Here is a 16,938-nt window from a genome sequence, read left to right on the forward strand (position 1 = left end):
GGGTATGTTTTTCAGGTATGTTTTTGAAAGACTTGATCAGTAGTCTAAGAGCTGGCTGTGATAATTTAATCTTTGACAAATATTGAAAGGTACAAAGTATACATCTGAATCTTACATTTTTTTATGTAGCAAAGCCCCTGTGAAGCAATTTTGAATAATAATGGAAAGCTCAGATTCTCAGCGTCTTAGATACAGTTCTGTGTGAGCTCTCACACATGCAGACCAACATGTTGAGAGGATCATGAAGCCCCATATTCCTCTTATGCATTTTGAAGTCCCATTCTGAAAAACACAGAGCTAATCTTGTAGCACAGTCTCACTTACTGCTCACTGCAAACACTGATGAATAACAGAGCCTGCTCAATGTGTTTTAGCATCCTGAAGTTGCAGAAGCTCAGGCCATACTGGCATACTGGTCCCAGTCCAAGAAAGAGTTTACACATGTGCTGGACAGTCAAGATGGACTGAGCTGTGCTGTTAAATATCTGTGTGCGTGTTTTACCAGATGGGTCTGGTATCTTCAGCACTATGCATAATCAAGGGCCAGGCTGGAAACTAGCAACTGCAAAATACCTTGCATATTTGCTCACCAGCTATGTTTTTTAATTTAAAATGTTTCCTCTGTAAGAAAGCTAATGACCCTGGGGTAATCTGCACGTACAGATGTGCATCTTAAACTGAAATTTTCAGTTCAAGGATTAGTCTGATCGAGAAAGCATGAAGGTGGTGCATCCATGCACCACTGCTCTCGCTTGAAGTGCATATCCAAGCTACACTACAAAATCCTCTGCCCTGCAGCACCAGCCATTGTCCCTGAGGAAAGAAGGGGGGAGCCAAACTCCACCTGCCTGCAAGCCATGCCCATCGCTGATACGTGGTGCTGTCAGCACTGGGGGATGGCACACCAGAAGTAACCATGTCAGAGAGAGCCTGCAGGCAGCAAAAAGGAAATTTAGAAATGGAGACCAGGATGGAAAAGTCCGCTGAAGCACTGGAGGCAGGAAGACTGCTCTTGAGCTTTGGCACAGGCCAGCAGATTGCATAAGGGAGACCGAGAAGCACCATGCAAGCACCAACGTGAGGCACGGTGGGAGCTGGATTTCAGCAGATGCTCAGTTGAAGAAAAGTGCACAAAGGAAGGCAGAGTTAGCCAGTAACACAAGCAGACTTGGTGAGAGCTGGGGGAAGGCTGAATGTCAGGCAAACTGAAGAGGGCAAGAAAGGAAGTGCTTTATAATCTCCAGGTGAAATTTTAACCTATCTCTGCCTGGAGGCGTGCCCTGACACTCTGGCCATTGGACACCCCAGAGCTGCACCCACCACTCATTCTTCAAAAGAAAAAAGAAACAAAGCCGACATACCAGCTAGTTTTTCTGAACCTCACTTTTAATGTACAAATCTTTCAGCTGACACCTGCAAACACACACCCGGACTTTCCTAGCCCACCTGCTCGTAGCATGGGAGTTTATGAGCCTAACCCATATTCAACTTAGTGAAACCTGCCTTGCTCCATGTGCCAACTCAGTCAAGCCGTTCTAGCTTGCCCATAGTCAAAGGTCCACCATATTTGGCTTGGAAAGTAGCAGTTGTTGAGTATCTCATGTCCAAAGGCATCAGCAAAGTCCCTGATGTCAACTTCTACAATAGAGTACAGCGGAACATACTTCAAGTTCCTAAAAGCCATTTTAATTCCCTTTGGAAATATTATTACATTAACTTACTGTCTCCATCCACTATTTGAAAGGGAGAGCAGGAGAAAAGAATAAATCAAGAAAGATCAGAACTTAGCACAATCACTTTAAATGCCAGCCACTTAATTCTGCCTGAATACATACTTAAAACAAAACTTAAAAAGAAAAGGCTACGGAGGAAGCTTTCAAGAGGGGAACCTGAAAAACCTGAGAATGTTCTGAGTACATGAAAAGTAACATATTCAACATTAATAGGTAAATTTGATCCCGTGACATATACCCCATAAGGAAAAGCTTTAGGATTCCACATACAAAAGTTAACTATCAGTGGTCTATTCCAATTGTAATGGAGCTAAGGTGATTCATATCAGTCAAGGAGTGCGTCCTAATTTTTTAGTTCTTCCTGCTTCTTCCTTTAAGAATAGCTGGTGTTTTATTAATGTAAAATATTAACTTTCAGTTAGTTGTAGGTTTTGTTCCTACTACCTACTTCAACCCAAATAGTTCAGATAAGTCCTGGATAAATATGGAAACTGAAAGTTGCTTATCTGAATCAAACCAAACCACTAAATACTTTGAAGTTGGTCAATTGTTGTATATGCAGTGGAAACTGCTAATTACCTTCTAGTCACCTCATCAAGGCAAAATGGTCCTCTAGACTTCAGTCATTCTGCATAAAAAATTATGATAAAATAGTTAAATCACTTCTAATTTACTAATTTAGCTACTTTTTTTCAATGTTGTGCATGCCTTACTTGAGCACCTTAGTTTCAAACATAATAAACCAACTTTTGGCTGATTTAATTTGAAAGAGAGCAATTTAATTCCAAAACAAGCATCCTCACATGGAATTGGACTGGAATAACAAAAGAGGCAAATTATAGCAGATTTTGTTATTGGCATGTGGACAAGTTGACAATCAGGAAGCCAGTTGTCTTTCCAAATCCAGTAACATTCCTTTTTTTCTTCCCCAGACATCCCAGCACAGAACAGTATCATGAAGACAGGGAAATTGACTGTAAGAGACAGTTTAGTAGTGCTAAAGCTCAACCAGTGTCCTCAGGAGTTCATTAAAAAGAAGCCTTTATTACTCAAATTGACATTGCCTAATAAGATTCCAGAAGAGATTTTTGCTTATTTTTAGGATAATGAGAATTTTATAGACAAGTCATTTCCTTATTCTCCCAAGAGAAAGTGATAGATTGGTGCACAACAGACTGGCTCCCCATCCCTCATTTCTTCAGCATCTTTCTTCTCCTATTAAGTCTTTTTTTTTGCTTTCCCTTCATTTTCTATTTTAAAAAAGTAACCTCTCTATTGGCATTGAAAATAAACATTAGGAAAAAGAAAACAGTCAGAAGACATGTTTTATTTAGTGTTTGATAAATTAATCCTCAGGGGGGTATCCAGGCATGCTAACACTAAATACCAGTTCTAGCCAAAAAAACCCCCACCCCCACCTTCAAAAAAAAAAAAACCCAAACAATAACTTGCACATGCTGCAGTATTTCCCTGGCATGAAATCTGTTGGCCAAAATAAAAGAACTGTGAATCACACATACACCTATTATAAATATATTTTCATATGTCTTAATGATTGCAAAGCCATTGACAGCTACTGGAAAATTAAACTTCCTATTGGGTAACCCTGGTCTTCATTTGTCAACACAGAAGCATGAAAATGTATGCAAAATCTCCCATGCTTGTTAAGTCTAATTCTAAACAGTGAAAATCCAACTCTCTCCTCTGTAACTGAGTACAATCAAACCTATTTGCAGCTGAGCCATTGCAATTACAATACCCAAGGGATGCAAGGCGCAGGGGCCGTCTAAAGGGCATACAACACAGCAGAGTGAAGTGGCCATGGGGGTGAGCTGTGCTGGGACTGCAAGTTCACAGGCATATGATGCAAAGCATCTTATAGTCACTGAGCAAACAGCAGCAGAAACAAAGACATCAACTCCTCCCAGTGCTGTTTTTTGCCCCCTGCGCCTTACTGGAATGGAATTTCACCTTCCCAAATGCCTTGTGTTTCACAAATATATATATAGGGGGGAAAAAGTCTCTCTGCAGGGTCCATAAGAACCTCGTGATCCAAAATGCCATACAGTTAGAGCTACCATTGAATCTTGAGCTCATACTTGATGTGCTTGCCAAGCCTGGCAGCTGGAGAACTGTGACGTCTCGTGGTTAGGAGCAGTGTCATGAATGATGTTGCTTGGTGACACAATTACTTGCCATGTATACCCATTTTCTTCACACCAGCAAAATCATTCATGATCAGTACAGCTTACAGCTTGAAAGTTAAACAGTAAAAGAAATTCTTATTCCAGTATTAAGTGTCCTAAGATGTTTATCATGTTGTGGGAAGCCTCTATCCCGGTCTTCAGTTTCCTTTTACTTTGCTGCACGGACACAATGTCCACACACAAGGTACAAAGGCATCCACGTATCACCACGGAAGTCTCGTGCTATTTTCTAATACAAGTGTCTTGAACAACTTCTCTGTGATTGTAAAAGTCTGGGTAACTGAATGTTTGACATGGCAAAAGTATTTATGACAACATGACAAGACAGTTCATTAAAAGCTTCTTACATAAATGGAAAATTATATTAACCAAGGTAATAAGAAAATCTGAAATTTGAGGTGCTACTGTACACGACAGTATACACCAGATATTCAAAGGATGAAATGTATGTGCTAAGACCTTTGTAAGAGATTTAACTCAAAGGAAGGATGGAGAGACAAAGACCTTTTCTTAGGCATAACCAGAAGTAATCAAAGCTGGCACCATGATGATGCTGGATGACACTGTCCTTAGCGGATATGTTACTGCTTCAAAATCCCTGCCTTTACTTGAAATACAAAGCTAGAAACTGAATGAATGTTGAGACAAACCTGTACCTCCAGCCTCAAGAAACAGGCCTCCTGGTTCAGAGCTGGAGCACATTATGAAGAGACTGAAAGGCCAAGAGAAAAGTTAAACTTGATTATGTCCCCAAACCATCTCTTTCCATAACCAGTCTCTGATAGATGCCAGGACTAGATAATGCAGATGAAGGTGAAAGAGGTTTTAGTAGGAAGATACATAATTATCTTCCCAACCCATCCTCCTCCATCCATGTATTAGGTTGCACCCTTGTGTCTGAAAGCTTGCCTTAGAGCATGTGAGGATGGGCTGCAAGTCACAGTGCCCCATCAGGGCCCCACACAAAGGCCCCCCGATCTGTCTTACAGCAGGGCACCAAACTGGTATCGGGTATCTCATACTAGGGGTGTCCACACGCGAACAAAGTTCCATGTGTATGTATGGCTCCTGCAGGGCGTTAGTAGAGTAGCCAAACACTGATAAACTCATAACCTCCCTCTAACTTCCTTTCCAAGCCAGCCCTAATAGTTGAAATTGGCTGCAATCCTCAACCATAATATTTTATATCCTTTCCAAGAAATGCGCAATTAACTACGATAGCTTTGGATAGTCAATATTCAGAGGAACTAGCACTGCTGTTGCCTGGGCTGTGATTCTATTCTCTGGTAGACTCCAGATCAGTGGAGCATAGCACATGAACCTCTAAGATCATTAATTAATTAAAAAAAAACCAAACACACAACAAAAAACTCCACAGTAACTCTCAAAAGTTAACAAGGGCAGAAAAAGCAAAATTGCACATGGCAAGTGAAAGAAACTTCAGAACAAAAGTGAAAGAAACTTCAGAACAAATCTTATCTGTTGTAACAAATACCCACTAATTTTGTCTTTGCACATCCATAGAAAATTCAGATTCTTAGGATAAGAGAGTAGACTGTGGTGCACAATTTTAGAAATGCAAACTTTATGCAGCCCTGAGCCAGTAATACCACCTCTTCAGAGAGCAAATAACTTATTATTAGAGGTGTAGAGAGCTCTATATCCAAGTGACAGGTCTCCATCCAACTAAATAAGAAAATGCTGCCAAATCTATTTCTATAATCTCAGTCATCTCATATGTTTTCATTAAAAGTATTAAATAAAATGAGAGATGAAAAGTGGCCTATTTATCCTATACTAAAGTAATAAGAGGGCTTAATTTTTTAATATTTTCAAAGTGAATAGTATGCTAAAGGAATATAGTATGTTTTATAAACTACAGTAAGTATCTGCCAGAAGAATAATCTCACTGAAAATTTTCAGTATTATACTTACTTGTTTGCATTCTCCTTGCAGCAGGGGGCCATAATTATGGGCCCACATTTCTCTGTTCTAGACTTTGCACAAACACACAGCAAGAGACAGCCTTGCCCCACCGACTTTACTATCCAAGGTCCTAAGGGCCTAAAGTCAAGAATAGTGTTAAAACACATTGCTAGTCTGGAGTATTAAAATCTTAAGTAAAGCCAAATCTTTTAATATGTGAGGGATAACGTATTGTTTCCACCACAGTAAATTTTCTGATGGCAAAAGCTGTTGCTGCTGTTTCTTACTTTTTTATTTATTAAGAAAAATTTTAAAAGTGCTAGAAATTATCTACGTAGCATACAAATACCCAAATGGAAGCAAGGGAGTTATGCTCAGCACACAACCATTTGCAGGAAAAATTCTCTACCAACAATTCCATTTCTCCTATATGCAAAGCTCTAAACATGGGAGTTCAGCTGGATGCACTGTTGCAGGCATATAGTATTTCTTCATTTCAGACTATTTCTTTGCTGTCAGGGATACTGAGCCTACATACCCAGTCCTTGTGCACTCCTCATAATAGAATAAAATATCCTGGCAGCAATGTCACAAATGACTCATGAGTGGTACTTTCCTTCATACACAAGCCAGTTCTGGAAACATACCCTCTGGTCTTGATGTTATCCGCCTGATGACTCAAATGACAGCAGCCATTCATCCATTCATTCATTCATTTCTTCACAAGATAATGGGAGGATGTGAAGCTATCAAGAGAGCTGGCAAGAGCCCGTAAGGCCTGATTAAGCTTTTTCTAGGCTTTGGGAATGAAGCCAAGAAAAAAGCCACCAGGTTCTGATGTCTTTTCTTTGTAACATTTTGTTCATGTTTAGATGAAATGCAACCAGTAAAAAAAAAATATTTAAAAATCCCTGTTTTCCTTTTCCTGCTTGCATTCCCTATGGGCACTCTGGCAGCTTGACAAAATAGTAACTGAGAACAAGCACTGCAGGGCCAAGTCCTGGCTGCAGCTGAACTCCACGCAGGGAGTGCTGGGGAGCTGCTGGGACACCAAAGGGAGCAGCTGAAGTGCTACGCGGCCAGGCTGGTGTTCGCACCCTTGATTCCCCAAATACTGCACATGGGACACTCACTTCAGATTTTGAATAGAACAGAGCAGGAGCTTCAGCAGCATTCACAGCAGCAGGAGAACAAGCAGCCTCCCCAGGGTCAGAGATGGCTCCACCAGCCTCTCTTCCCATGGCACTAGAACAACCTGGTGACAATGTGTGGTGTCGGGACTGCTATAGTTATATGGGTGTATATTTTGATTTACCTTTCAGAAAGAGCAGAAAAACTTACTCAGAAATTTCACATTTACTTTGAAAATTAAGCCCTCAAGAGCCTTTTTTTAAAAAAAATTCTGAAATTTAAAGCTCTTCTTGCATCTTAAGCGCATAGAAAATGCCATCTTAGATCAGATCAAACATCCTTCCAGCCAAGTATCCTATCTCTGATAGCAGCCAATAACAGACACCCAGAGGAAAGTAAAAAACACAGGGCAAACTCCACAGCTATACTTTAGCCTCCAGAGGAGCAAGATTAAGCAGCCTACCTGGTATTCCCACAGTGAGCACACCACAGACTCACACAGAGGGATAACTGGACATTTTGGGTTGTACCCTGCTCCTCTCCTAATAAACCCAACATCCAGTTTTCCCTTTGGAGACCTACTGGGGTTTGAGCTGATCCTGCCACAGAGGTATCTTTTGTAACACCGAGAAACAGTTGTTAATCCGTAATTGTCAACGCAGAGCCCAGTATTATATTTGTAAAGTTAGGACTGTTTTGTCCCTTGTGCACCCTTTTACTCCCATCCACGTTAACTTCCTTTGCCATTTTGTCATCAGTTGTTCGGTGTCCTAAGAACCTCCTGCAACTGCTTGCAGGCAGCCTTCCTCCTTTACTATGCTAAAGAGATCAGTTTATCATCAGCAAACTTTCTATCCCTGTTCACCCCTTTTCTAGATCATTTCTGAGCATGTTGACAAGTCTAAGATATTTGCAAGGATCTGCTGGTAACCTTTTTCCATTACAAAAATAACCATTCATTGTCACCACCTGTTAGTTATTTGTTGATGAGAAGAGTTTCTCTACAAACTCAGGGCTGCTTAGTTTCTTCAGTAGCTTTTGGTGAGGGATCTTGTTGGATGCCTATTAGTTGGATCTCTCTGTCCATATACTTATTGATATATTCAAAGGACTCTAACATCTTTGTAAGACGTAACTCTTCCCCCTTATATTGCAAATATCCATGTGCCTCCTAATTCTATTTTTGAACCATTTCTATTAATTTTCCCATTAGAGATGTCAGGCATACCAATTTGCAGATGCCAGGCTCAATCCTATTAATAATGTTCTGTAGGTGCTCACCCCAGTTCAGGATAAACTGAAAAACTTACAAGGAGTCTGAATTAAAATAACATATTAAAATAATATCTGTATCCTCAACTTTGAAACATTAATTTTCTTTTAGTGTAGAATCATTTTGTATGCATGCATGCGTATATGCATATATATGTATATAAAATTTTCAAACCATTGACCAATGACACATCCCATTAAGGAAATGAAAAATCAACCTCCAGCCTAATCAAACCAACACTTAGGAATCTTTTGCTATAAAGCTGACACTAAACACAATTTGACAAAAGAAATAAATTACATTTAATTTATGTAAAATCTGTAACTACAAATTCTTACTGGTTTAGTAATGCTTTAATTTTTTTTTCCAGTTCATTTCCTTTTCTTTTAAGTGTCAGACTTCTAGATAAATCTTTGAATTGGGGCTTGCCAAACCTATTCCAAAGTTGCAGCGCAGAAGCAAATCATGAGCACAGCAGCTAACACACCTCTGCAACCATCTAGGAAAAACACATATCCATCATATGTCTCCTCCATCTGAATTCAAGCATAATCCTTTTTCCTGCATTTGTATTTCCTCTGGGACAGCAATAATATTTACATTTCCCAACAATTTATCCTATCCTATCTCCCTCTCAAAACCACTCTATTACCACTGGGGAATTAAACAACAGCGAAAAATAAAGAAAAGTAAAGCTGTCTGAATCTGACATTCTCCACCTCATCGATTGCATCAGCAGTCCCTCAGCAAAATTAGTGGTTTAAAGCATATTACTTACTGCATTGATACAAAAAAAAAGACTAGTTTTCAACCTCATCTACTTACACATTTTTCATGTGGATAAGCATGGTAGTAATATGCCATGCATGCTTATACAATTCATTTATTAATTTTTTTATATTTGATAATTATCTCATTCTAAAGACCTTGGAAGCTGTGTTGGTCAATAAATAAATGTATAATGTTCAGATTGTTGCCCATTTTGGCATTAATAAAAACATCCACAATATTGTTATTTAAATCAGGAAATATTTAGTAAAATGAATAGAATTTGATTGGTTTGTTTCTACTGTGAGAAGAAGTAGAAGTAGTCATGGATAATTACTCTGCTCTTTATTACTCAGAAGCATTATTCGTATTCTGTCCAACCACATAAAAAGTTTAAGGAATTCCTATTGACTGGTGACTACTAGCCGATTGATGGTGACCCAAAATATTTCTGATAAAGTTATAACAGGAGATACCTCTCAAAAGACTGACAACATACCAATGAAGTACAATAAATGTGTATTTCTAAAGGACTGTCACTGCACAAGAACTAATAATTACAAGATGAGTATGTGAATTTTTGCATCTTCACCAGCTTTGTAAATGTATTTATTTCAATTATGGTTACTACCCTTTTCTAGCCTCTGGTGACAGCCAAGTCCCACCTGAGAAGCTCCCAACTTTGTCTTATCTCTGGCAACATAAATGTGAACTGATAACATTTTAAAAAGAGGGAAACAACAGGAAGGGAACCGCACCTTTGCAACGCTCACAGCAAGCTCCTCTCTGTTTAATGACGAGAGCACAGTCCTTGGAGAGCATCGGACACTTCTCCCTTTTGCAGGTCACTTCCTTATTCTGGAAAAAAGAAAAAAAAATATTAGACAAAAGCTATTGCAAGCAAGCCAAATCCATGACTACCATTTCTTGCAATTCAGAAAATAAAATGTGAGGCTAGCAATCTGCTTTTTCGCTTCAGGAGAGGTCTTTGTGATTCAAAACATCTTTTTCCCCTTGAAGGAACACAGTAGAAAACAGTCTCTGAATTATCCAGGAGTCCAAGTAAATGGTGTTTAAACTCCACTTAGGTGGCAATTCATGACTGCTACCCACCATAGTACAGAAAATGTGCCCCACTGAAGAAATCCACTTAAATGAACAAGTAGTTACACGACACGCTTGTTAAAATATCCTCGGGGTCTTGAGGTGCTGCCCCATGAACCGCACAGCTCAGGAATCATTTCTCATGGTGACAAAAGGACAGACGGCTGAGGAAGAGGTGGTGACCTCAGAGAAAACAAAACTCTCTGCCACTGCTGAAAGTAATTTTTAGCTAGCGGTATTACCTAGCTACCTAGAGGTCCTTCAAAAGAGTTTACTATGTACTATACTGGAAAAGAGACTACTGTAATTCATCTTTCTCCTCAAGATGTTGAGAATCAATGAAACACCACAAGCAGGTGGAATCACTGTACATTATAGTGTCATCTTTCTATGGCAAAAAGCCAGCAATGGCCAAGGCCAAAGAGCACATTGATCACATTAAGGAATGTCAATAGAGGATGTGTGACAGCAGACAGGAGAAATATTCTATTTATAGCCTGCCTTGCCCCTGTGGTGTCAACCTTCTGGTTATCCCTGCCTTTAAAAAAGGGCAGAAAACAAATACTTTGGGCGTTTCTTTCAGTAAAATTTTGCTACTTGAAATTCCTGACTGAAAGTAGCCCTCTGAAGTCATCTCCACCTATAATTAGTAGCTCAGTTCATTAAGTGACACAGGTGGCCATCTCGTAGATGCAAGGACCCACCTCACCCAATCTTATGACTTAATTAGAGACCAAAAAATCAAAGGGCTAGAAAAATGTAAATCATAAAACTTAAGGAAAAGAAGCTGTGCTTGCCAGTCTTTCCCTTTTGCTCCTTGTGGTGTTATTCAAGGTGCCTGTGAAGGATAACACACAACTTTTATTACACTCCAGCTCTTTGTCTATAATCAGAGGTTTATTTTCTTCAAAGTCACTGCCTGATCTGATGGGAACTATAAAGGCACTTCAATCTTATCAGTGTAAATGAGGACTCACTCTCACCAAGCCAGTGTGAAATCAGCAAATGAGAATCAGGCCCTAAAACCCAGCTGCAGTGACACAAACAACTACTGTAAAAAGCCATGTCACCCACCACTAGTCACTGCTACGTGCTGGCTGCTTTGCATCACTCCAGCAGTGCAAAGCAGCCATAAATGCAATTTAACTGGCAAGTTAAACTGAACTTATGGCAGGTCTGTAGCTCTGGACTGGCACAAAGCAGCCATGGCACAGCAGTGCCGCTGGCTCAACAGCTTCTTTTTAGAACGCAGGGTGAAATCTTGGTTCCCTTTACGTGAACATAGTGCTCCCTGACTTTGCCTCCATAAAGCCTGTTGAAAGGCAGCAGAATCAAGATTATCAAATCAGCTACAAACAGTCTGTATTTTAAAGGGTTCTGCTAAGATCTGATTCTCTTTAATGAGAGTTTGCTCAAGGGAAGATTTAATAAGCCTAGTGGCCCCATTACCTTTATCTGTAGGAAAGTGGGTTTGAAGGAAGGGCAAGATCCAGTTTAGAGTACGTTCCTTTGGAGATCATCATTTACCCAGCTGTAGCATGCATCGTGGACCTCTACGAGATGCATGGTGCCCTTCTGGGACAACCGAGCTGGGCTGGACCCACATCAGGGGGCTACAAATGGAATATTTCTCCTGCATGCTGTCACACATCAGGGGGTCTGGCAGGCACCTACCCATCGGACTCCCTCTTCAAAGGAAGAGATTATTATCACGGATGGTAGCAAGACGGATGAGAAGTAAAACACAGCTCTGTATGTTTTTTTGTTCCCTGATTCCCAGGGGACTCCTGGGGAAAAATGTCTCATGCAGCCCAGCTTCCCCAGGCAGCTTCTCGCCCTCTCCCCTGAGCACCGGCTGCCTCCCTCTGCCCTCAGGTACATCCTGACGTGGTTGTTTCTTGTTGGCAATGCAAAATGTTCCTAAGGATGACCCCAACACACATATTTCAAACAGGAGATACTTGCTAGTTACTGTTCACAAGTAAAAGCCTCCTGTTTGCCCCACACCACTTAAATCAGAAATCTTCCCTGCCGGTGATGAGTTTGGTACCATTGAGCCAACCCGGGGGGGCTGCCAAATTTGGATCTTGCTCTTCTTCCCTTATCACCAGCAATGCTAGTGGGTCAACCCCAAACTCAGGACCTGCATTACAGGCGAGGATGGAAGTAACTGGAAAGAGAAAGCAAAACTGAGCCAGGGTGTACATTTTATCAGCAGGAGGTTTTCTGGGAGGGAAGATTTTGGAGTTCATGTCCTGGTGCCAAGGGCTGTTTTACGTTAAGCAGATGTTCCACGTAAAGAACATTAGCTGCCCACAGTGCAGCGAGGGGAACTGAAAGGTCCTTCCCCCTTGGAGGGTGTCGTAAGCAGTAGGCTACAGATTCATGTTTCCTTTTTCTAACCCAGTAGACCTTGAACTACTTGCTGCTCAGTGTCCCAGCTTGAGCAGAAGAGGGGCTTGTTCCTTGTGCTCCCAAAAGCCACCAGTCCTGACAGTGAAGATGCTTGTGGGGAAAGCAGGAGATGAATCTTTGAATTGCCTCTGGACGTGGAGGGCACTGACCCTGGATCACCATCTCAAAGATGAGTTGTTACAGCATGGGGCTAAAAGGTGGGCAGGAGGTGCCACATTCACCACCATCCCCCTGCCTTTTTTTTTTTTTTTAAAGAAAAGAGCAAGAACAGCTCTGTCCCTTGGAGGACAAGCTGCATTCTCCTGCCTGCAGGGACAGGTCTGTGTATCCCAGGTAAATAGAGCCAATCTTTGCCAGCACGAGAAGGACAGCTAAGCACTTAAGTGGGGTGGGATTTGCAAAGCTCATGTTCCTCCTCTCTAGCTGGTACTACAGGCAAGCCCCAGATGGCTCAGAAAGTGGCTGTTTCAGATGCCACCCCGAGGTGCCTAACTCCCTGCCATCGGGGCTGGGCCGCTCTTCCAGGGTGCGAGGTACAGCATCGCTCAGGGCTGCAGCCCCCACCAGTCCTTTAGGGGCTTTTTGCTGAACAAACTTATGGTAGAGCCACAATTGCAACACACTGCCCTGGCGTAGTCTTCACAGCAAAATCCCTCTTGTACTACAAAGAGATGAGCATAGCTCTGGGGAAGTGCATCCAAGTGCCTCTTGCTGCTTCTAGGACTGGATTTAATCCCAACATTCTTCCAAAAATCCTGTTGTTTTATCTCAGTGCTGCATCTTGTGGAAAACTAGGCCAGCAGATGTGGAGGAAAGGGTTAATGTACCATGCTGATCAATCATAGGACAGCGGCAGATAAAACAGGGCTGGTAAATCATTGTTTAGTCTACTGCAGTCAGGCATTATCCAGTGCAGATCTCCTAGGCCCACTGGGTGTAAAAGTACAAAGATAAAGAGCAATTGTCATTGGGAGCTTTTTTTTTTACTTCACCCTGTCGCCCAAAACACTGCTCTTAATGTCTACTGTTCATCCGCTTCTTTCAATTCTGCTGCCTCCTTCCCTTCCATTTCACAAGGACAAAGCGGAGGATGAGAGCAAATGGACTTCAGCAACAAATCCTTTCCTTCCAAATATGTCCCCTTCTACCCCCAGTAATCATAACATTTCATTACTTGTCCCAGCTATACATTTAAAAAGTCGCTAAGTAGCTGCATGCAAGAGAGCTGTATAACCAAACCTCCATCTGTGTTGTCAAGAGTGTCTCTGGAGTTGTTGAAAGCTCTCAGATACTTTGATTTTTGCTGTTATTAAGAGAAAACTTCTTAGACGGCAACATTCAGAAGCCAACAGTTATGGGAGAGTAGGGGATTTTTTTCCTTTTGTTTAAAGGACATGCACTCTGGCACCGAGAAGTATGGAAGAGACACATGGCTCATAAATACATAAACCGTTTGCTAAATCAGAAACCTGGGAGTCAGTCAAATCCATAATAGGATCCCAAGATTCATAATAAATAACTTTTAATTATAGTCCTGAACAATAGTTATTTTAAACAGACGGTTTATAGATTCACATCTGGAATTTTTTTTTTTTTTCCTAATTTAGTGCTCAGGCACACACACAGAAAGGGAGAGGACTTCAGCTAAGGTTTTTGTTAGTGTTGGAAAAATACATATTTTTTTAAAAGAGGTCAGGCTGATCCAGAACAATGCTGCCAGAGCTGACGCAACTCCCCAGTCAGCGCTCAGCTCGGCAAAGGGTTCACACTGGAATCCCAGACTCCCTCGGAAAGGAAAATTTAGAGAAGTGCTGGAGGATCATCCCAGACTCCTCTCCTGTGCTCACCAAGCCCGACTCCTGCAGAATGCATGTTTTAATGCTTTTGGGGAAAGATCAGAAAGTTTTGTTGGGTGCCCACGTTTCTCCCCTCTCCCATGCTTTGCCAGTGGAACCCAAAGGTCTCTTTAACTTGGCATGCAAAGGTGATGTCAAATTCCCATACAGGAGAGATACACTAACCAGACCTAATACCAGTGTTACTGCTTCATGTTACCTTTATTACAACCCCCTCTCAACACAATTTGTTCACCTTCTACATACACCTCGTATTTTTACCTTCCATCAAAGAACTCCACACAAAATAGCCCATTCTGGTGACAAAGTATATCAAACTAATGGCCTTAAACTCATGTGGTACAGTTAAATAAAATGCCAACATGAAAAGAAAAAGAAAAAAAAAAAACACTAAAAAGAAATCTGAATATTTGGCAGAGGTCTTGGAGAGGATGTGTGCCAAACCACAGCTTGGAAGCCGCAGCCAACTTTCTACAGGGTTCCCCACTGGGCTCCTGCCGGCTCACAGCAGCCACCAGGAGGATGGCTCTTTTCAACCTAGATTTAGCTTGGAAGAGGACAAAAAACCTCTGAGTCCACTTCATTTCTTCAGGGCTGTACCAAGGCGTGCCTCCATCAGTGGTACCCTGAGCCCACTGTTGTGCTGTCACAGCTGGCTGCTGAAGTCCTTGCAGATGCGGGTTCTCAGGGGGCTAGATTTCCATGGTGAGAGTCTGTTGTTTTTTTCTTTTTTTTTTTTTTTTGCCTTTTTATGTATTGAAAATGCTTTTAGGAGGCTCGCATTGCATTTCTGATATCCTGAGGTTATTAACTATTTATATCGAATAGGAAAAATGTAGCTTAAACTTTCCTTTAACCAAAAAAGGCTGTGGAGAGAAAAAAAAAAAGGCAACAGAGACAGATTAGGTAGAAATATGAACTACCATTAATGGCTAATCCTGAAAACATTCATTTTTTACCATTCTTCATCACAGTCCCACTAGTAACTCTGATAGGACTCCTCACCAAGTAGTTCAGAGTGTCCTTAAGTTTCTGCCAGGAGAAGCTTGTGGGATCATCCACCAAAACAACAACAATTTTCAAACAATGGCAAAAGTTACCCCTGGGGAATTTGGGATGCAGCTTTCAAATATGTAGATATGACCTTAGGAGAAGAAAAAGCCATTTAAAATTAATGAAACAAGTGCACTCAAGTGCACGGAGCCTCACTCAGACCACGCAGGCCACAGGAGCAAAGGTTTGGGCCAGCACTGGCCAAAGGCTCTGTCCCTCAGCAAAGCTTGGGAGCAACTGGCTCCCAAGCATGTGCCTGCACCTAGGGTTACGTGCAGACAACCCCGATGTTGGGCCAACTTGTACTTGAGAACAGGCTCAGACACGTGCATAACTCATGGTCTAGACAAATCCTGAGGCGCTTTCTGAAAATAGTACCCTTGCTTCTTTGGCACTCCTGCCTGGAACTTGCTGTCTCAGGTCCGATTTACAAACTTCCCTTTAACTGGCGGAGTTGATACAAGCAAGCAATCCTTGCTAATACTGTGGGACTGCTGTCTTCCATGAACATTCCTCTGCCTGAGCAAGAGCTGCACAATTTGGCTTCAGGGAGGATACACCACTCCCCAAGGAGAGATGTTTGCAGGCATTTTGAACCACTGTCAAGGGAGATGAGAGAAAGGTCTCATTTCCCTTGTTCCCCTCCAATTATCTGTTGGGTTTTTTTCCCTTTGCAAAAATAAATTTTGTGGGTACAATAACAAAAACGATTTCGTGGAAAAAATATTTCCCTGTGAAACAATGTCTGTTCTCTGCAAAATGATACAGTTCTCTCTGTTTACCCACATACACCTACAAACACCAAGGCATATGCTTCACCCCACAGAGAGAAAAGTCCTATTATTTTAAGAGTGTCTTCAATTTCAATGGGACAGCTCACTGGAGTGAAACATATGCTTCGGTACTTTCAGCATTAGGTCCTTGCCCATGGCACAACGTGACTGCGAGTTCAGCATGAATTGCATTAGATGCAAATGATGGTATTTCGTGAGGAACAAAATATGCCAGTTCAGTCCACAGAGTCTCTCTTTCCTTTTTTTGAGCAGAGCACTCAGTAGCCTCCAATTTATCTTCTCATCCTTGTAATCTCTTTAGCTTCTCTGGCCATTCTGAGGGCAAGCAGGGAGGCGGCTGCAGGTCTCCCTGCAGTGGTGCTCAGCCAGCATCAACCACCCCCTTCATGATTCAAGCTCTCCCCACTTCCTAGGAAAGATGATTAAAACAACAACGCTGCTGAAAGATGACACTGAATTTCACAGCAATTGGGTATTCCCCACTGCTGTAAGGAAGACGTGAGTATGTGCAAGTCATTCAGGACACATCACTCACAACCCATTATAGACTGAACTGATTTATTTTTTTTCCACTGTGCTTAATGACGTTCACCAGCATGAGGAAAGTGACCTCGGTGGCCCACTGCAATCCCGACACTCCCTGACAGCAGCCCACTGCACTATTATATGGTGAAAAGA

At 41.6% G+C, this 16,938-nt stretch overlaps 1 protein-coding gene across 2 annotated transcripts in view; it reads right to left on the reverse strand.

Annotated features, from left to right (window-relative positions):
* The window catches only part of BMPER (BMP binding endothelial regulator), a 155,867-nt gene that overhangs the window by 121,255 nt on the left and 17,674 nt on the right, over nt 1-16,938 (reverse strand). For both annotated transcript variants that reach the window (XM_075057040.1, XM_075057031.1), the window contains exon 3: nt 9,797-9,896. In XM_075057040.1, the coding sequence (XP_074913141.1) occupies nt 9,797-9,896 (100 nt within the window). The remainder of the gene's footprint in view (nt 1-9,796; nt 9,897-16,938) is intronic.

The sequence above is a fragment of the Buteo buteo genome, chromosome 2 (assembly GCF_964188355.1).
Source record: "Buteo buteo chromosome 2, bButBut1.hap1.1, whole genome shotgun sequence".
Classification (NCBI taxonomy): domain Eukaryota; kingdom Metazoa; phylum Chordata; class Aves; order Accipitriformes; family Accipitridae; genus Buteo; species Buteo buteo.